This window comes from Orycteropus afer, unplaced genomic scaffold (assembly GCF_000298275.1).
Source record: "Orycteropus afer afer isolate SDZICR_OR568_19922 unplaced genomic scaffold, OryAfe1.0 scaffold00471, whole genome shotgun sequence".
NCBI classification, from domain to species: domain Eukaryota; kingdom Metazoa; phylum Chordata; class Mammalia; order Tubulidentata; family Orycteropodidae; genus Orycteropus; species Orycteropus afer.
The window spans coordinates 1,383,867-1,406,094 of record NW_006922058.1 but is presented as its reverse complement, the minus strand read 5'-3'; the positions used below and the strand labels follow the sequence as shown (position 1 = coordinate 1,406,094).

The following is a 22,228-nucleotide window of genomic DNA, read 5'->3' as shown; positions in this document are numbered from 1 at the left end:
CAGGCTTTATCTTGTAGGTAAGTTTTAGGCTCAAACCTCAAATCTCAAACTAGAAAACCAGGCAAGGTGCCCAGTCCCTGGGTGCTGCTGTGCCCACATCCCTTTTCTGAAGGCGTTCCCACCCCTGAACTCTAATGACACATATGTCAGGTGCTTGAAGCTGTCCCACGAGTCAACACGGGACCCTCTATGCCTTGTTCTCTCACCTCCTCTTTCTGTTTCACCTTGGACAGTCTCCCCTGCCAGGTCTTCAAGTTCACCACCTGTTCCTTCTCTGGCACCTCAGCTATTGTGACTTCTGGGCACAGAGGGTGCAGTAAACGTTGATTTTTCCTCCCCAGAGGACAGTCCGTGTCTCTCACGTCTCCACATCACATGCTCAAGCGTGTCTCCACGTTCTTAGACATGTGGAAGACACTCTAGAACTGTCTCCACAGACTGGTTGGCCAAGTTTTAGTTGACTTTCTCCTGACAGATCTCATCTGTCAGTTTCTTTGACTTCTGACTGGATGACACTGAACTTCAGACCTAGTTGGGTGCCGATCTTTCCTACCACTATTCCTGACCTGTTTCTTGGGATACAGTGAAATCCCCTGGAAACTGCCTGACACATCGGAGGTCTTGCTTCCCCCACACTGAGGGCATGCCCCTGAGCTTCCCCCACACTCAGGGGGGCCCCTCAGCACCCTGTGAACACGAGGGACTCCCCGCACTGAGGAGAGGTCCCTGAGCACCCTGTGAATACAAGGGAGCCCCCGCACTGAGGGGACACCCCTGAGCACCCTGTGATCATGAGGGATCCCCCACACTGAGGGGGTACCCCCGACAAACCCATATACCCTGTGAACACAAGGGATCCCCTGCACTGAGGGGGTGCCCCTGAGCAACCCACATATACCCTGTGAACATGAAGGATCTCCCACACTGAGGGGATACCCCTGAGTCTTGCCCCTGTGGCCCTGGAACTAGGAGGGTCTCTGGCTCTGGCTGCAGCAACAGAAGCTATCCCTGACATCATGTGAATGCACAGCATGACTCTCTGCTCCTTCCCAGTGGTCTTACTCACACATGCATGCTGGTCAGCACTCAGTTCTGAGAACCTAGGAGACCTCTGTGGCCCCCAAAGGTCTCTCTGGCCTCTGCCCTGTGCACTCTGGGTCCCTTGTCCCCTATACTTCCAAGTCTTGTCCCCTCAACTCAAGTGCCCCATGGGCTCTGCCTGGCTCCATACCCCTTGCTGGCCTGGAAACCCACCCAAGCCTGTAAGGTGGGCAGTCAGAGGGGTCACACATGTACTCTCCCTGGGGGCGCTGTCCTAGGATGTCTACTGTGTCTTCTGTCTGGTTTCAGGGTTTCAGGAGGAAATCAAGCCTGACACGGTGACTCCATCCTGGCAGAAGTGGAGACACCCCTGAGCTTTAGTGCAACTTTGTGAATCCGTATGAAGACAGGGTCTGCACGTACAGTCATGGTGGTACAGCCAGTCAGGGATGGGCCCTGAACGGCACCCCACTTCTTGCCCCACCAGTGTCCGAGCCCCTGAAGTTGACCAAGGTGATGACGCAGGGAGAGCTCTGCAGATGGCAGTGATCTGCGCCCCGTGAAGACATGTTTCTGTTTCCAGAGCAAAACAGAGACCAGATCCACAGCAGGAGATTTAATGACGACCTGCTGTCTCTTTCAAGGTGCTTCTCATGGTTGTGCAGTCATTCTAACATGGTCATGCTGGCAGTGGCCAGAGATGGCTGGTCCTCAGTGTGAAAATTACACCCATCGTACGCTTAAATGTGCTCACGAGAGCAAACCCAAATGGCACGGGAGGGTGGTGGTGAACCCCTCCAGGTACAGATTGTTTTTCTCTGGAAGCGCTATGATGAAATCAGTGCTGTGTGTTTTATAAGCTGCACTGAGAGTCCACATGACACACAGCGCAGGACGAGCGTGACGTCAGTCTTCACGGAGCAACTGGGCTGTCGCCACGAGAAAACCAACACTCTGCAACAGCCCCAAAGGCAGACACGCTAACGATGGGGTGGGGCACACCTGCAGCTGCTCTCTGTGACACACAGGTGTGCCTCGGCTGAGTGAGCACAGAGAGTCACTCACCTTCTACTTCACCCCCCCCCCAGGTGCTGCCATGGAGCAGACTGACTCACAGGGACACCGCGCTTGTCAGAGTACAGTGGGGCTCTAGCGCACGATTCTGCTTTTTCCCACTTACTATACTGTAGCCATCTTGGCCCTCGTGTAACCGTATGTGAACGTCCCACTACCAGTTAGTCGTATTTAACTAAAATTCTGGATCACTCATGACCACACTTCCCCAATGCTCCGGCAACTTGAGAGGCAGTGCACAAAGAAACATGCACAACATCATTCCTTTAAAATACAAAAGAATGAACCTGCTACCTTGGCGGCGGGCTGCTCCTCATTTTTGGGATTTGGTACCGGGCTCCAGTTCTTTGTAACTTGGGGAGACTGTAAAATGACTTCTTCTGGAAATAACACTTTCAAAACAAGAAGAAAAGGTAAGGGGGTGGTTGTGACTGAAAACTTGACAAAAGACAAACCAAGGCGGCCTCCCTGTGTATGCCAACCCCATTCAGGTTCTTCATCTCGGGTCCGTGCCCACCCTTTCTGTCCCGCTGTACTGCTTTGAATTGTAGTGTAACACACGTGCCACGGGTTCTTTGCAGCATAGCCGTGAACTTGTCCACCCCCAGCACAGCATGTGCTGTACTGAGAGGGGAAACTAGAGTGCAGTGAGTGCACTGTCCCTTATTTCAGCCGTCTTTATATGGTTCCAACAGGTGAGAGCACTAGCTTTCCCCAAGAGAAAGTAAAAATGTAGACATCACAGTTCTGCTAATACATGACTGAAGAGACTGTACTTTTACACAACATCTGACATGAAGCCTACAGAACACCCTAGGATGAGGTAACACTAGCTCCCACAGGGGTAATACCTTTGACCCCTAAATGGAAGACCTGCTGCAGTGCAAAGTGGCATCGTCTGCTTGTAGTCCTGCCAAAAAAACACAGCACAAAATCATCTTACCTTCAGAGGCCTTATGACAAGCATGCGGACAGGAGCCTGATCACACAATCCAAGTCAGTAAACTAGTGTGACCTTGACAAATAGGCACAGGAAGGGCCACAGCACAGTTCTGAGGGTCTCAGGGGTCCCACTGGAAAAGCTCAAGGACAGGACCCACTTTACTGTACATGTCCACATACAACATCAGAAAATCAGGAGTGTGTGTTCAGAACAGAAATATCCCAGGTTTCAGAAAAGCAGGGATTCCTTTCTTCTTGGGAACATTTCTGTTTTAATGTATAAAGTTGATGAGCAAATAATGTGAAAATACAGTCTCTGAAGGTTTAGAGAAATAGTGGCACTACTGTGTCAAGTGAAAATTCTGATCACAGAGGTGTCCCTTGCAATTCACGGAAAACAGCAGCAAGAACAAACACTGGGGACCAGAGCTCCTTCGTCACTGAGACAGGATGGCAGATCTGCAATGCACACACAGAGGAGCGTCCACCATGTGGAGACAAGTCTGGCTGCGAACCAGCAAAGACACGGGAGGGATACTCACCTGCTCAGAACTTGGGCCAGATACAGACTGCTGGCAAATCCAGCTGGGGGCCTGACCGCTCCTCAGTTGGACACAAGGGGGCACAGCCATGGCTCCAAGGTCCCCCCAGGACCCTGTTCCTCACAGTCCAGGTCTGTGTGTCCATGTGAAGCCACATAACCATGTGCACAGGGCATCTGAGAAGTCCGTCAGCATCTCCAGGCCTGAGCCAGAAGAGACCTTTCCCAAGGGGTTTTGCGGCGCTGAAGCTGTCGGCAGCCCCGTCTGTCCCCCCAACATAACCTGCAGCAGATGGCTGCCTGGGACACAGTGTGCCCATTCAAAGGTGAACAGCAACAGAACTAGCTCCCCCAGGACTTACCAGCAAAATGGCCTCAAAGGGCCTTCATATTGATTGGTCAGTCAGTCAGTCAGTCAGTCAAAAACTGACAGTGTTGTCTTTAAGTTTGGCCCTTTCCAATCCGGAGATGCCCACAGTTGCACTCAAACCCTTTGGAAATGGACAACACAATGCTACGTAAACTCTCTCCCCATGGAGAGAAAGGGGGAATGTTTTAGTAGTCTTTTCAAAGATACTGTAACAAAGGCCCCAACAATGTGACAGAGGTAGCACAAAACAGCAAACAGGCAGTCCCATCAGCCTGCCCACCACCATCCTGCTTCCTGATGGTGACAAAAACCTGAACAAAATGTTAGCCAGTAAATCCTAGAAGCCATGAAAGGAGAAATTCACCCAAATCAGAAACATCCTGGTTTCCACCAGGGAATCAAGAAAGGCTTGACAGACAGGCACCCAGTTTAGATGCTCCATCCCATTGAGAGCTGGAAGGAAAAGGAAATCTATGTGAATGCCAAAAAGGCAGCGGATGACTATCATACAACAGACCCCAGCGAGTGATCCGAAAGACAGCAAGGACTACGCGGGATGGCTACCGTACAACAGACCCCAGCGAGTGGTCCGAAAGACAGCAAGGACTATGAGGACTACGTGGGATGACTACTGTACAACAGACACTAGTAAGTCATCCGAAAGACAGCAAAGACTACGATGGCAGAACACTGGCAGTATTTCTAGTAAACAAAGGAAGAAGACAAGCGACAGAAAACCATGAGAAAAAAAACAGAAGACGACATGGGAAACTAACATGATGACAAACAATTCCAGAGGAGGAAAAACAGAAAGAAATTAAAATGTCCTCAATTAGTTTCCCAGTAGGAAAGTCAATATAGAAAAGATGCCAGTCTTTCCTACATTTCAGCATCACTGACAAAGACAGAAGAGTATCTATTGTTTCACGTTTGTGATGGCAAAAACCTGAGAAGCTAAATGTCCAGCAACAGAGGGCTGGTGACAAACTTGGGAGTAACTTCCGTTCCACACTAAACTCCTACCATCAGAAAAGGCCTCAAGGCAATGATCGCTACTTCTGCTAGAAAAATAAAAGCAAATGGAAGCCACAGGATACAGGAGAGGAAATAATAAAAGACTGAAACAAAACCCGATAAAACAGGGAGAGAGACACTAGAGAGCATCAATGAAGCCCAAGGTGGATTCTCTGAGAAGTTCAGCAAACTTGGTGATGGGGGTGGGGGGCCAACACATGACGGCGATCAGAAGGAGTGGTGACATCACCAGTCTACAGAAAGCGTAACAAGGAAATACTATGAACACCCCTGTACAACTTAAGACACCTTGGATGAAACACATGTTCCTTAGAAGACACACACTACCCAAGTATAATCAGTAAGAAACTGAAAGTCTAAGTAGTCCTTTATCTGGGAAAGAAACTGACTCTAGACTTAAAAACCTGGCCACACCAATTCATGTGGGGACTTGTAGTCCAAAGTCAATACTCTGGATTTCAGACTATGCAAAATGAGAAGGAATTTTAGGATTTCAGGGAGGGGAAGAACACTACCTAATCTGTTTTAAAAAGGGCCCTTCTTCAGGGAAGAGATAACTATGGGGAAGAAAAAGGAAGAGAGCTGTTACACTGTGGGTAATTGCAGTCAATATCGTAAGACAAAATGTGTATAAACTGCTGTATGGAAAATGAATTTGCTCTGTAAACTTCCACTCAAATCACAATAAAAATTAACAAAACAAAACAAAACAAAAGAACCTGGCCCCAGAGACTTTTAGTCCCCAAGGGCCTCACTGGTGAAGTCTGTCCAACATTTTAGGAAGAAGGGATACCAAGTCTACACAGATGCTCCCAGAACGTGGAAGAAAGGGCACTGCCCAGTTAACTCAGAGCCAGCACTGCCCTGCTACCCAAATCAGCAAGACACGTCAAGAAAGCTACACCAATGTACCTCAGGAATGTGAACCAAGAAGTTCCACAATTTCAGCAACTCAAATCTAACACAGCATAAAAGAAAATGATATCACGACTGCTAAACAGGCATGGAGGTGGCATCTTCTGACCTCTAACTACACAAGAGGAGGACAGAATCACTACCAGCAGCCCAAGCCTGTTCTCAGGAGGCCAGACATGCTGCCAGCCTCCAGCTCTCTTTCCGACCTTGACAGCAATTGCCCCTGCTGTGGCACCCAGCACCTCTCTGCTGGGTTGGATAATTCGCTGCAGTGGCCACACACAACTCACAGATTATGAGGTTTCTTAGGGAAGCAACAGGCTACAATTCAAGTTTAGAACGCACTCATCATACAGTTCTTCAATCAGAACAATCTTCCCTCTCCTGTGCTCTTAGACACGCCTCCCTGGCCCTTGGCCTCTCGGCCTGGCCTCTGCGGGCCAGATAAGTCTGCTGCACTCATCATACAGTTCTTCAATTGGAACAGTCTTCCCTCTCCTGTGCCCTTAGACATGCCTCTCTGGCCCTTGGCCTCTCGGCCTGGCCTCTGCGGGCCAGATAAGCTTGCCCCTCGATTCCACTGCCACTGTCTCTCAGCCAGGCGTCTCTCTCTCTCAGCAGCACATCTCTCTCAGCTGACAGTCAGCTTTCTTCTGCCTCTAGGAGGGCTCATTTTGAGCTTGGCAGAGTGGCAAAACCAACCAATCCCAACACCAGAATTTTACACACCTGAGAGAGTTAACGTCCCCAGAAGATTACTTCCTGCCGCCCCAGGTGGATGACTTCAACTCACAGCTACTCAGTTGCTCACGGCAAAGTGAGAGTTAGAAAGATTATGACCAGAAAAGCTGTATCATGTAATTTACTACACCGCAATGACCAAGTGGGGCTTATCCTAGGAAGAGAAAATTACTGTACATTATAAAATCAGCCAAAGTGGTCAACTTTATCAATGGATTAAAAATAGAAAAGGGAAACCACGCAGCCATCTCACTTGACAGAGAAAGCATCTGACAAAACCCCACACCATTCCTGACTAACTCTCAGCAACCTGGGGTCTCTTCACTCGATGGAAGCAACCACAAAGACCTACGGCTATGGACTCAACAACACAAGGCTGAAGGCTTTGCCCTGAAGATCAGAAACAAGGTGGCTGTGTCATTGAGTTTCAGTCCAGAGAGATCTAGAGGTCCTGTCAGTGAGTAAGGCAGTAAAAATGAAATCAATGCATCCAGAAACAAAGGAAGAAGTGAAAGTGTCTTTATTCAAATATGTGATTGTATATGGAGAAAATCCTAGATAATCTCTAAAAAAAGCTATTAGAACTATTGAGTGAGCTTAGCAAGCTTATGTGATATGAGATTAATACATAAAAACTGACGTGTTTATATATACTAGCAACAAGCAATTGGATTTTAAATGAAAAATTACTGCTTACAATAGTGTTAAAAGTTTTAACAGGGATATAACCCTGACAAAGGATGTATGAGACCGGGAACCCTGGAAAGTACAAAACACTGCTAACAGAGACGGAAAACTGACCTACTGAAACAGAGACTCAGACCATGTTCAAGGGTCGGAGACTCACTACTGTTAAAATGCTGATTTTCTCTAAATCGGTCTATAGATCAGTGCAATCCCAATCAAAATCCCAATGGTCTTTTTGTAGAAATTGCCAGCCAGAGTCTAAAATCCACATGGGAATACAAACGGCCTGAAATAGCTCAAACAACACTGAAAAAGAACCAAGTTGGAGGCCTGATACTACCTGACTTCAAGACTTATTAAAAAAAATACATAACCAAGATGAACTGATGCCGACATCTCAACAGAACAACAGAGAATTCAGAACTGGATCCACATGTGCCCAAGTGGCTTCAACATAAGTACTACAGAAAGGGTGATCCTGTGAACAAATGGTGCTGGGAAAACTCGATACACATATAAGAAAATAATCTCCATCTATACTTGAATAACGTGCAAAACTTACTCGTAACTGATCACAGCCCTCAAAGTAAAATGCAAAGCTGTGAAATTTCTAGAAGGAGGCACAGGACAAAGTATTTGTGATCTTGAGTTAGATAAGAATTTCTTATCTATGTCACCAAAAATCTGAACTTACATCCCTCACCCACTGCCGTGGAATGGATTCCAGCTCACAGCACCCCTGGAAGACAGAGTAGAACTGCCCCATAGGTTCTCCAAGGCTGTCAATCTTTCAGACTGCCTCATCATTCTCCCATGGAGTGGCTGGTAGGTTCAAACCACTGACCACTGGTTAGCAGGCCTATGCTTTAACCCCAGCACCACCAGAGCTCCTTAGCTATACACTGTTGCTGTTGTTGTTAGGTGCTGTCGAGTCAGCTGTGACTCATAGTGATGCTATGTACAACAGAACGAGACGCTGCCTGGTCCTGCACCAGCCTTGTAATCCTTGCTACAGTTGAGCCCATTGCTGTAGTTACTACGTCAATCCATCTTGCTGAGCATCTCCCCCTTTTTCACTGACCCTCTACTTTACCAAGCATGATATCCTTCTGACAATATGACCAAAATAGGTGAGATGAGGTGTAGCCATTCTCACTCCCAAGGAGTATTGGGGCTGCACTTCTTCCAGGACAGATTTAGTCATTCTTCGGGCAGTCCATGGTACTTCCAATATTCTTTGCCAACACCACAACTCAAAAGCATCACCTCTTCTTTGGTCTTCCTCATGCACTGTCCAGCTTTCACATGTATATGAAGTGATTGAAAATACTCTAGCTTGGGTTAGGCACACCTTAGTCTTCAGGGATATCTTTGCTCTTAAACGCTATAATAGAGGTCTTTTGAAGCAGATTTGCCCAGTGCAATATAACGTCTGATTTCCTGACTGCTGCTTCCATGGCTGTTGATTATGCAACCAAGTAATAAGAAGTCTTTGACAAATTCAATCTTTTTCTCCATTTATCGTGATGCTGCTCACTGGTCCAGTTGTGAGGATTTTTGTTTTCTTTATGTTGAGGTGTAATCCACACTGCAGACTGTAGTCTTTGACCTTCATCAGTAAGTGCTTCAAGTCATCTTTACTTTCAGCAAGCAAGGTTGTGTCATCTGCATATCGTAGTTTGTTAATGAGTCTTCCTCCAATCCTGATGCCACATTCTTCTTCATACAGTCCAGCTTCTCAGATTATTTGCTCAGCATACAGATTTAGTAAGTATGTTGAAAGGATACAACCCTGACACACTCCCATCCTGATTTTAAACCATGCAGTAAGTATATCCTTGTTCTGTTTGAAGGACAGCCTCCTGATCTATGTACAGGTTCCTCATGAGCACAATGAAGTGCTCTGGAATTCCCATTCTTCTCAGTGTCATCCAGAATTTGTTATGAGCCACACAGCCAAATGCTTTTGTGAAGTCAATAAAACATAAGTGAACATCTTTCTGGTATTGTTTGCTTTCAACCAAGATCCACCTGACATCAGTAATGATATTCGTCATTCCATGTCCTCTTTTGAATCCACCCTGCATTTCTGGAAGTTCCCTGTCAATATATTGCTGTTTTTGAATTATCTTCAGCAAGATTTTACTTGAGTGTGATATTAATGATAGATACTGTTTGATAATTTCCACACTCTTTGGGATCACCTTTCTTTGGAATGGGTACAAATATGGATCTCTTCTAGTCAGTTGGCCAGGTAGCTGTCTTCCAAATCTCTTGGCATATCTGAGTGAGTGCCTCCAGCGGGGCATCCATTTGTTGAAACATCTCAAAGGGTATTCTGTCAATTCCTGGAGCCTTGTTTTTTTTCACCAATTCCTTCAGTGCAGCTTCAACTTCTTCCTTTGATTCCATTGGTTCTTGATCATATGCCACTTCCTGAAATGGATGAACATTGGCCAATTCTTTTTGGTATAGTGACTCTGTGTATTCCTTCCATCTTCTTTTGATACTTCCGGCATCATTCAATATTTTTTCCATAGAATCTTTCAATATTGCAACTCAAGGCTTAAATTTTTTCTTCAGTTCTTTCAGCTTGAGAAATGCTGAGTGTATTCTTCCCTTTTGGTTTTCTAACTCCAGGTCTTTGGATGTCATTACAATAACTGACTTTGTTTTCTCGAGCTGCTCTTTGAAATTTTCTGTTCAGTTCTTTCATCTTGTCATTTCTTCCATTTGCTTCAGCTACTCTCCACTCAAAGGCAAGTCTCTTCTGACATCCACTTTGGTCATTTCTTCCTTTCCTGTCTTTTTAATGACCTTTTGCTTTTTTCATGGATGATGTTCTTGATGTCATTCCACAATTCCTCTGGTTTTCGATCACTGGTGTTCAATGCATCAACTATGTTCTTTAGATGGTCTCTAGACTCAGGTGGGATATAATCAAGGTCATATTTTGGCTCTTGTGGGCTTGTTTCAACTGTCTGCAGCTTCAACTTGAACTTGTATATGAGCAATTGATGGTCTGCTCCACAGTCAGCTCCTGGCCTTGTTTTGGCTGAAGATACTGAGCTTTTCCATTACCCCTTTGTACAGATGTTGTCAATCTGATTCCTGTGTACTCCATCTGGCAAGGTCCATGTGTACAGCCGCCGTCTGTGTTGTTGAAAAAATTTATTTGCAACGAATAAGTCGTTCGTCTTGCAAAATTCTATCTTCGACCTCTGATGTCATTTCATCACCAAGGCCCTATTTTCCAGCTACTGGTGATTCTTCTTTGTTTCCAACTTTCACATTCCAATCACCAGTGATAATCAATAAACCTTGATTGTATGTCTGGTCAATTTCAGACTACAGAAGTTGGTAAAGATCTTCAATTTTCTCATATTTGGCTTTGGTGGTTGGTGTGTAAATTTGAGTAATAGTAGTATTAACTAGTCTTCTGCGTTGGAGTATGGATATTATCCTATCACTGACAACACTGTACTTCAGGATAGATCTCGAAACAGTCTTTGTGACAATGAATGCCACGTCATTCTTCAATTTGTTATTCCTGGAATAGAAGAACATGTGATTGATTCAAAATGACCAAAACCAGGCCATTTCTGCCCTCTAATGCCTAGGACACTGATCGTCATGTGTACTATTTCATTTTTGACAACTTCCAATCTTCCTACATTCACACTTTTTACATCTCACATTCTGATTATTAATGGATGTTTCTGTAGCTGTTTCTTCCCGTTTTGAGTCATGTCACATCAGCAAATGGAGGTCCTGAAAGCTTTGTTCCATCCATGTCATTAAGGTTGACTCTTCTTTAAGGAAGCAGCTCTTTCCCAGTTTTATTTTGAGTGTCTTACGACCTGAATGGCTCATCTTCCAGCACTGTATCAGACAATGTTTCAAGGATATTCATAGTTTTCCAATAATGTATCAGACAGTGTGTCACTGCTATTCATAAAGTTTTTAGTGGCCAATTCTTTGAGAAGTGGATGGCCCCTACCTTCTTGTGAGTCTGTCTTAGTCTGGAAGCTCTGCTGAAACTTGTCTACCATGGGTGACCCTGCTGGCATTCAAAATACTGCAGCATAACCTCCAGCCTCACAGCAACATGCAAGCCACCACAGTAGGACAAACTGACAGGTGAGTGATGTAAATCAAAACAAAAAGATACCATCTTACTGCAGCACTAAGAGCAAAGTAAAAAAAAAAAAAAAAAACAAAACCAAATGCTGGCTGGGTGTGAAGAGACTGAAACCCTCCTACACTGCTGGTGGGACTATAAAATAGTACAAATGCTGGGGAAAATGATATAGCATTACTAGAAGCTGGAAACAGAAATGCCACATGATCCAGCAAGCCCACTACTAGATATATAACCTAAAGAAATAAGAGCCATGACACACACACATGTACACTCAAGTTCATCACAGTACTATTCACAACAGCAAAGAAATGGAAGCAACCTAAATGCCCGTCAACGGATGAATGGATAAACAAACTGTGGTACATATACACACTGGAATACTATACAACGATGAATCTGTGAAATATCTCATAATGTGGATGAACCTAGAGAGCATTAAGCTGAGTGACGTTAGTCAATCACAAAAGGACAAATACTTTGTAAGATTACTACTGTAAAAAGTCAAGAAAAGGTTTTCACACAAAAAGGAAATTTTTTAATGGTTACCAGTGGTGGGAGGAGAAGGGAGGGTGAACCACTAACTAGAGGGGAGACACGTATGAACTTGGGTGAAGACAATACACAACAAGGAGGAGGTCAGCACAAGATGGTCAAAGAAAGGAAGATGCTGGGAGGAGACAAGAGTTAAAGGCAACAGACCAAACCCACTGCCGGTAAGTCAATTCTGAGTCATAGCGACCCTATAGGGCAGAGGAGACCTGCCCTAAAGGGTTCCCGAGGCTATCAATCTTTAAAGAAGCACACTGCCTCATCTTTCTCTCATGGAGCAGCTGATGATTTGAACCAACAACTTTTGGTTAGCAGACAAATGCCTTAGCCAATGTCCTACCACAGCGTCTTCAGAAAGCAACAGAGGTAAATACTAATTCATACACAATCCTGCCATAACAGTAACAACAATTAATAATCTGTGAGTGTGGGAAGGAGAGTGGGACAACACCCATGAGTATGTACAGGTCTAACAGAGGCTATTTATGAATATGTATTTATACGTTGTGGTAGTTAAGGTTGGTGTCAACGTGGCTGAGCCTGACTGAGTGGCTGGGCAGTTGGATGTAGTTATTGCCCATGGTGAGACTGGCAATCAGTTTCATGGTGGAATCTACTGGAGCAGCTGAATAGCTGCTTTAGGGATGTAGGCTGCTTCCAGTAGATAAGAAGCGGCTTTGAGGAAGGTCTCCAGCTGATGGCACACTTGAACCCTGCATGTAGCCAAGTCATTGTTCAACAGCCTGCCACGCCCTGCCGATCTTGGGACTTTTTCTGGACTTGAATTAATGGCCTGCCATGTTGTATGGTGGTATCAGGACTGTGCCATTTTATTTGTTGACCTTGGGCTCGAAAGCCTCAGCAGCCACAGCTGCCTGAGTGAAGAAAGCTTCCAGCTTCAGTGGGCCGGGACCAAGAGGCAGAGCTGAAGCCTAAGGTCAAGGAGCTTTCCCCAGTGCCTAGAGCCTGGCACTTTAAACTTGGACTTCTAGCCTCCAAAAATTGTAAGAATAAACTCCTGTTTGTTAAAGCCATCCCATTTGTGGTATATTCCTATCAGAGCAGCATTAGATAACCAAAACACATGTGCTGCAGATATATCCACAAATACAGTAGCGCATACAGGGGACAAAGCTATGCGAACTTCTTAGCCATAACCAAAAACCCTGAAGGAATGAGTCACTGGGCCTGGAGACTCAGGACCATAGTCTCAGGGGACATCAAGGTCAACTAGCACAACACAGTCCACACACACACAGACAGTGTTCTACATCCTACTTTGGTGAGAAGTGACTGGGGTCTTAAAAGCTTGCTAGCAACCATCAAGGGTGCAACTACTGGTTTCTTCCTGTCTGGAGCAAAGAAGAGTGAAGAAAATCAGAGATGCACAGAAACAATTAGTCCCTAGGACTAGAACATCATGCAAACCTTAGCCTCCAGGACGACCCTGAGACCAGAACCAGAAGGTACTTGGCTACCACTACCAACCCTTCTGAAAGGGATGACACGAGAAGGTCCTGGATGGAGTGGAAGAAAAATGTGGAACAAAACTCAAAATTATATAAAAGGCCTGGCTTACTGGTCAGACAGAGACCAATGGAACTCAAGACTACGGCCCCTGGTCACCCTTCAGACTGAGCTCAGCACCGTAGCTGAATTTTCAGTCCAACACCAGACAGGTCTACAAGGAGAACAGGCACCTTAGGAAGGCACCAGGCACTCCGGCACTAAGGCACTCCTTACAACTCCACAGAACAATGAGCCACTGGAGATCACTAGAGGAACATCTACCCAGGGACAAAGTGCAGAAGGCAGGATGGGTCAGGAGAGGAGGAGGAATGGAAACAAGAAAACATTGGGAGGAAGTGCGAGGAGTGCTCTTACATTCAGGGGACTGCAATCAGTGACATGAAACAAAGTGTATGGGAACTGTTGAATGAAAAACTAGCTTGCTCTGTAAAACTTCCCCAAATCACAATAAAAAGTTAAAAACAAAAAGAAAAGAAAACCATGAGCTGTAAGAGAAAAAACTGGTAAGATGGACTTCATCAAAATTAAAAATTTCTGCTCTTCAAACTACATTATTAAAGACAAAAAGACAAAGCATAATTTGAGAGAAACTACCTGCAGAAATGTATCAGAGGACTTGTATCCAGGACATGTAACAACTGTGCCAACTCAGCAGTAGGAAAACAATGAAAGCAATGATCACAGCCGCTCCTTCCTAACAGCAAGAACAAACGAACAAACAGAGACGATGCAAATGGGCATCAATGGGAAAACACGCATGGGGTGTGCACAGTGTAACATAGCAGAAGTGGCTAACAGCCATCGGCAGGAGGAGTCGCAGACACTGACACTTCGTGAGAATCACAGAGCTATCCAAACAGCTAGAACCAAGGACCACACTGTCAGGTGTGCAAATCCACATGCATGCCTACACAGTTCTAGTTACTGGTTGGGACTCTTGGAGCAAGGGAGAGGGCGGCCAGGGTAATGGGCTCACAGTGCTCATTCCATTATCAATGGAAGGATGGGTGGATGGATGGACAGGGTGCACTCCCAAGTTCAAAAAAGAACGAACATACAGATGTTTGTAACTCTGTACCTCACAAAATGTTTGGTAGTGAAGCCGTAAGGATGAGGCATGCAAAAGCGGTGCAGGGCATCAATTCATAATCAGTGAAGCCTAAGCAGATTGACATGGCCTCACCAAGATGCCAAAGGACTCACCAGAGAGCAGCCTGGTGCCGATGAAGAAAAGAGGAGGAAGCTGCATGCAAAGCCATCGGGAGTGTTACCTGTTGTATGTAAACTCCACATCCATAGGTTCAAAGTTATAGGCCTGCTCAAATTCTGGATTCAGTTTAAGAGTGACCTCTTCTTCGTGAATCTAAGACAGACAAAGGATTAATGGCCACCGTTAGATCCGAATTCGTGAACAATCTCCACTGTGCACCCAGCACATCTCATTTCACAGATTGGAGCTAAAATGTGGGATCTCAGATATCTGCACGCATAACTGAAGAGGCGTGAACTGTGATGCCACCCTATGACACCAACAGGAGGGACTGCCAACGCTCTGCCTGCCCCACGGTGCTCACTGGCCAAGTGCTTCCACTGCTGAGCCACCAGGACGCCTTAAAACAGCCTTGGGAAAAATCCCACTCTCTGGTGCTCTCCTTCTCTCTTCACACATGGTTGGATCCCACGGGCCTTAGCTTTTTAAGGGTGTTAATCTCTACACACACAAGTGACAGAGGCTTCTCCCTTCCCTCCTCACAATCCCTCCACCAGCCTGGAGACCAAGTTACTGCTGCTTCCTTCTGATGCTCCCCAAGAACGTCGCACTGAGGGCATCTCTTACTGGGCAGTCTGTAAACTCACCTCGAAAACCACCTGGTACTGGTTGCTTGCTTTCTAGAAAGGTAACTAGTGGCTCCCCCCACCCCAATCTCATAGGGCTATTTGGACTTTTCGTAACTTTCCCACTTGACTCAGAAGGAAACGTTGTGACAACATTCTCTGGTCCAGTTTTCACTAATGGTATGTGGTTGTTCATGTGGGTCCCAGCTGTTTGCAGTCTGTGCTTTCTCTGTGGTTACATACTCCCAATGTCTTCCTGTTATTGGTACCTTTTTTGTTTTTTCTTGATTGCTCTGTTGATTTTATATTCTTCAAATACCAACTTTGGACTTGATGATATTTTCATTTCACAGACTTCTGCACTTTCCCCCCTCTTTTCCTTTAGTGACTCCATTACTCACTTTTTTAAACTTTTTATTGTGATCTGGGTGAAAGTTTACAGAACAGTTTTCCAATCAACAATCCATACACATTTTGCTGTGTGACGTTCACTGCGATCCCTACAATGTAACAGCCCTCTTCCCACGCCCTCCCTGGATTTTCCATCTCTCTGTCCTTCTTCCCCAACACTTCTGCCTTCTGTGCTCCTCCTCCTCTGCCAGTCAGCCTGGGCAGGTGTGTGGCACTGAATTACTTGCTATGGCTTTTCTATGCCATCTCCGTCACTCCCACCAGATCACCAGGTGAGATCATGCAAATAAGGTGTATGCAACTGTACAGTGATGACTGGTTAGTTTTGTCTTGCTGCTGGGCTTAAAATGAGCTCTGGTAGCATAGTGCTTAAGGCATCTGACTGCTAACCAGAAGACTGGTGGTTCAAACCCACCAGCCACTCCTCAGAAGGAAGGTTGGGCAATCTACTTCCGTACTGATATCACCTTGGAAACCCAAGGAGGGGTTGCTGTGAGTAGGGTCCAACTCGATGGCCTATTAACAATAGAGGCAGAAAAAGGGATTTCACTGCCAGCAAGAGAGAAGAGCTGGAGATGAAGGGGAGTGCGTCCTTGGACCCGAGATCCTCGCACTGGACCTCCTTGCAAAGGAGGCTGGGACTACGGGCAGAGATGACTTGCTGGTAGAGTGGGGTGTATGTAGGTATACCTATTGGCAGAGCGAAAAGAGCTTTGTAACAGAAGCGAGGCCAAAGGCCAGAGAGGCATGCCTGAGGGCACAGCGAGGGGAAGCTGTCCTGAGTGCGCTCCTGAACCTGCGTTGTGGCTGTTACTTCTCTAATAAGTCCCATAATCCTGATATTGTGCGTTCTGTGTGGCCACTGCAACGAATGACTGACCCCAGCAGAGAAGCAGTGAGTGCTGTGGGAGGGACGGTGGGTGTCAGAGTTGATGAAAAGGCTGGAGGGTAGCCTCATAGGAATAAGGAATAAGGCTCGGGCTGCTGATGCAACTGTTTCCCCTCCATGAGGTTGGAGGAGGTCAGAGGAAGATACTGCCTCCATGTTCTTTGTGCAGGAGGTTTCTCAGGGTACAGCCAAGAATCCTAACAAGAGATACACTGCCCAGTCCATATGATACCTGTGTCGGGGCTCAAATCCTCACACTTTTCCACCCTCTTTTCTGGCTATGCAACCCCCTCTCCTCAAGTCCACTAGTCAGCCCCAACATTCATCTCAAGAACACCTGCTGTGGTTGTTATTTTCAGATGCTACTGAGTTGGCTCCAACTCATAGATACCCTACATATAACAAAAAACAAAAAACAAAAAACAAAAAACAAAAGAACCACTGCCTGGTGCACCATCCTCACAACCTTTGCTATGCTTGGGTCCATAACTGCAACCACTGTGTCAATCCACCTTGTGGAGTGTCTTCTCCTTTTTCTCTGACCCTCTACTTTACCAAGCATGATGTCAGAAGGACATGGTCCATGGTGTTTTCAGTATTCTTTGCCAACACCACAATTCAAAGGCATCAACTCTTCTTCAGTCTTCCTTATTCACTATCCAGCTTTCACATGCACACGAGGTGATTGAAAATACCATGGCTTGGGTTAGGCTCACCTTAGTCTTCAAAGAGACATCTGTGCTCTTTAACATTTTAAAGAGATCTTGTGCAGAAGATTTGCCCACTGCAATACGATGTCTGATTTCTTGACTTCTGCTTCCTTGGGTGTTGGCTGTAGATCCAAGTAAAATGAAATCACTGACAACTTCAATCTGTTCTCCATTTATTGTGATGTTGCCCATTGGTTCAGCCGTGAGGATGCAATCCTGATGCATGCGTTCCTGATCTTAAACAATGCAGCATCCCCTTGTTCTGTTTGAACGACAACCTCTTGACCTATGTACAGGTTCCTCATGAATACAATGAAGTGTGCTGGAATTCCCATTTTTCTCCAAGTTACCCACAATTTGTTATGATCCACACAGCTGAATGCCTCTGCATAGTCAATAAAACACACAAAGTCATCATCTTTCTAGTTTTCTCTGGGTTTAGCCATGCTCCATCTGACATCAGCAATGATAGATATCCCTTGTTTCCCTTCTCAATCCAATTTGAATTTCTGGAAGTTTCCTGGCAATATATTGCTGTACCTGTTTTTGAGTTATCTTCAGCAAAATTTTACTTGTATGTGATATTAATGTTATTGATAATGTTCAATAATTTCCACATTCTGTTGGATCATTTTTCTCTGGAAAGGGAAGATATATGGCTCTCTTTCAGTCAGTTGACCAGATAGCTATCTTCCAAATTACTTGCCATAAATGATTAAGTACATCCAGCGCAGCAACCGTTTGTTTAAACACATCAATGGGTATCTCATCAATTCCCGGAGCCTCATTTTTCACCAATTCCTTCAGTGCAGCTTGAACTTTTTCCTTCAATACCATAAATTCTCTATAATATGCTACCTCCTGAAATGGTTGAATAGTGACCAATTCTTTTTGGTGTAGTGACTCTGTATACTCCTTCCATCATTTTCTAATGCCTCCTGCATCATTCTGTATTCTGTCCACAGAATCCTCCAAAATTGCATCTTGAGGCTTGAATCATTTCCTGTCTTTTCAGCTTGAGAAATGCTGAGTGTATTCTTCCCTATAGTTATTCTAACTCCAGGTCTTTGCCATTGCACTGTAACACTTTAATCTGTCTTCTGGAGCCACCCTTTCAAATATTCTGTTCAGCTCTTTTACTTCATCACTTCTTCCATTTGCTACTCTCCATTCAAGAGCAAGTCTCAGAATCTCTTCTGACATCCATTTTGGTCTTTGCTTCCTTTCCTGTCTTTTTAATGACTGTCTATGTCTTCATATACGATGTTCTTGATGTCATCCCACAACTCATCTGGTCTTTGCTCCCTGGTGTTCAATGTGCCAAATCTATTCTTCAGATAGTCTTATTGAGCTTCTCCATCACTTATTTCCACAGATACAGTCGATCTGATTCCATCTGGTGAGGTGGTCCACACGTACAGTCACTATTTATGTTGTTGGAAAAGGTATTTGCAATGAATAAGCCTTTGCTCTTGCAAAATTCTTTCATGTGATCTCTGGTGTCATTTTTTATCACCAAGACCATATTTTCCAACTACCGATGCTTCTTTGTTTCCAACTTTCTCATTCCAATCACCAGTAATAATCTCAGTACCTCTTGATCACTTGTTTGGTCAATTTCAGACTGCAAAATTTGGTGAAAATCTTCAAAGTCTTCATCTTTGGCTTTAGTGGTTGGTGGGTAAATTTGAGTAACAGTAGTATTAATTGGTCTTCGTTGAAGGCATATGGATATTATCCTAACACTGACAGCACTGTACTTAAGACAGATCTTGAAATGTTTTTTCTCATGATGGATGTGACATGACTTTTCAATTTGTCACTCTCAGCATAGTAAACCACATGACTGATTGTCTGACTCAAATGGCCAACACCAAACCATTTCAGCTCACTCACAGTGGCTACAATGATGGGCTTGGGTATAGCAAGGATTGTGAGGCTGGTGCAGGATCAGGTAGTGTTTTGTTCAGTTGTACACAAGGTCGCTATGAATTGGGGCTGACTAGATGGCACCTAATAACACTGCCACCACCACTGTCTAGGATACTGATCTTTATGCATTCCATTTCATTTCTGACAACTTCCTATTTTCCTAGGCTCAGACTTCATACATTTAATGTTCCAATTATTAATGGATGTTTGTAGCTGTTTCTTTCCATTCTGAATCATGACCCATCAGCAAAAGAAGGTCCCAAAAGCTTTTATTCCATTCATTTCATTAAGGTTGATTCTACTTTGAGGACGCAGCTCTTCCTCAGTCGTATGTTGAGTGTTTTCCCATCTAAGGAGCTCAGCTCATTTTTAACACTGTATCAGACAATGTTTCATTACTATCCATAAAGTTTTCTAGTAATATATCAGATGGTGTTTCACAGGTATTCATAGGTTTTCACTGGGCAATTTTTTTATAAGTGAATGGCTCTGTTCTTCTTCTCCTCAATCTGTCTGAGTCTAGAAGCTCCGCTTCCTCACTGGCCTGCGGCACCTGGGAAACACCAGGCCCTTGAGGGTCTTTGAACCTGGGCAGGCTCTGTCTTCTGAGAAAAAGTCAGATTCTTGGAATGAGCCACGTGGGGGCAGCATGGAGCAGACACAGCTCTTCTCCAGTCCTGCCCACACTCTTCCTCCTTCTCGGGAGCAGGGCTTACTGCTTTCTCTGTAGCTCTCTGTCCTCAGGCCCCATGATGACAGGGGCTTCCCTTCTCAGCAGTGTGCAGTGCTATGCTAAGTGTGCCTGTGAGCCATCAGGACCAGAACCACGACCCGTGACCCTGGCATGTTACCACCTAGCACACCACTAGCAGGTGGGAGGCAGGGTGAGGCCAGCAGACCCTTCCCTTCAGACATCATGGGGTGAATCTGTGTCTTTCTTCTGGAAGACGTTCAGGATACCTACGCTCAATGCAATACAAATATCAAAATCTACACATGGTATAATTTAAAAGGCAAACATGTTTTACATGTGGTTAAGAATTAGATATCTTTAGCTATTAAATTCCCTTCATGCATCACAAATTATTTAAAGATTAATTTTACAATCAAGCTTTCCAATATACAGCCAATGCCCAGAAGCAGCCACCCTCCCACAGGGAGAAGGTGAGTGAGTTCTGTACCTTTCAGGCTGGTCTGATGGGTTAATCTGACAAAACTCAGTAAGGACCCATCCCCTCACCTCAGTCACGTAGCCGATGTATTCAATGACGTGTCCGTTGTACTCCTGAGTTTTTAAAATCAGCTTATCACCTAGTTAAAAAATATTTCACCATGCTGTATTCTGTGATACCATGACATGACACTGCCAAGTCCCACTGCTGTGCTATTCAACACTACCAGACAAAACTGAACTGGGGTGAACTGCCTAAAGGTCCTGTTGGGTGACAAGAGAAACAGACTTCATGTGCTTGAGTCGGTGATCAACCTCTAAGGGTCACTCTAACCCAGAGGAAGGACGTTAGGCAAGGGGATGCCGTGTTGCTGGGTGGAGGGTGTGTCTCCTGCCACGATTCCCTGACTGCTACGCCATCTGCTCACCCCGATGGTGCCCACCCACCTGCATACACCCACCTGCGTACAGAGAAGGCCGGCTCTCGGCCAGGCCTGGGACCTCCAGCACCAGGAGGTCCCCATTCCTTTTCAAGGTAACCCCAGTCATGTTGTATTCTTTCAGCTCCATCTCCGCATGGATCTCCTCTAGCCACAGCAGCGTTGCAAATTTCTCCTTGTAGTTTGACATGTTCAAAAGCTGAAGACAAAGGGTCAGCAAGTCAGAGCAGAGCAACCCTCTGGTCAAGTAGGGGGCCGACTGCAGGAATAAGAAGGTGCAGATGTGAGTCCCCACCACTTGTCTGCCAGTTCGTCCTGCTGTGGTGGCTTGCATGTTACTGTGAAGCTGGAGGCGATGCCACTGGTACTTCAAATATCAGCAGGGTCACCATGGGGGACAGGTTTCAGTGGAGTTTCCAGACTAAGACAGACTCAGAAGAAGGAAGGGGCCATCCATTTCTCAAAGAATTGGCCAGTGAATACTTTATGAATAGCAGTGAAACCCTGCCTGATATATTACTAGAAAACTTTTTGAATAGCCCTGAAACACTGTTTCACATAGTGCCGGAACATGAGTACACAAGTCAGAAGGCACTCAAAATATGACTGAGGAAGAGCTGCTTCCTCAGAGCAGAGTCGACCTTGATGTGGATAAAGTAAAGTTTGGGACCTCTGTTGGCTGATTTGGCACAACTCAAAATGGCAAGAAACAGCCGTCAACATCCATTACTAACCGAACACTGGAATGTACAAAATATGACTCTAGGAAAATTGGAAGTTGTCAAAAACGAAATGGAACACATAAAGATCAATATCCTAGGCATTAGTGAGCTGAAATGGATGGGTTTTGGTCATTTTGAATCAGGCAACCATATGATTTACCATGCCAGGAATGACAAATTGAAGATGAATGGTGTGGCATTCATCATCACAAAAACTGTTTCAAGATCTGTCCTGAAGTACAATGCTGTCAGTGATAGGATATTATCCATGCGTCTACAAGAAAACCAGTTAATAATATGATTATTCAAGTTTACCCTCCAACCACCAAAGCCAAAGATGAGGAAATTGAAGATTTTTACTGACTTCTGCAGTCTGAAATTGACTGAACATGCAATCAAGATGTGTTAATTATCACTGGTGACTGGAATGCAAAAGTTGTGGACAAAGAACAATCACCAGTAGTTGGAAAATATGGCCCTGGTGACAGAAATACGCTGGAAACTGCATGATAGAATTTTGCCAAGACGAATGACTTATTCCTTGCAAA

General features: G+C 45.2%; 1 protein-coding gene across 1 annotated transcript in view; it reads right to left on the bottom strand.

The window, feature by feature from the left end:
- Positions 1-22,228, bottom strand: part of MOV10L1 (Mov10 like RISC complex RNA helicase 1) — a 75,624-nt gene that overhangs the window by 20,874 nt on the left and 32,522 nt on the right. The window contains exons 11-15 of the mRNA XM_007954761.1: positions 20,980-21,157; positions 20,588-20,658; positions 14,841-14,932; positions 2,967-3,025; positions 2,410-2,507 (exon numbers count right to left, since the gene is read on the bottom strand). Coding sequence (XP_007952952.1) covers positions 2,410-2,507; positions 2,967-3,025; positions 14,841-14,932; positions 20,588-20,658; positions 20,980-21,157 — 498 coding nt within the window. The remainder of the gene's footprint in view (positions 1-2,409; positions 2,508-2,966; positions 3,026-14,840; positions 14,933-20,587; positions 20,659-20,979; positions 21,158-22,228) is intronic.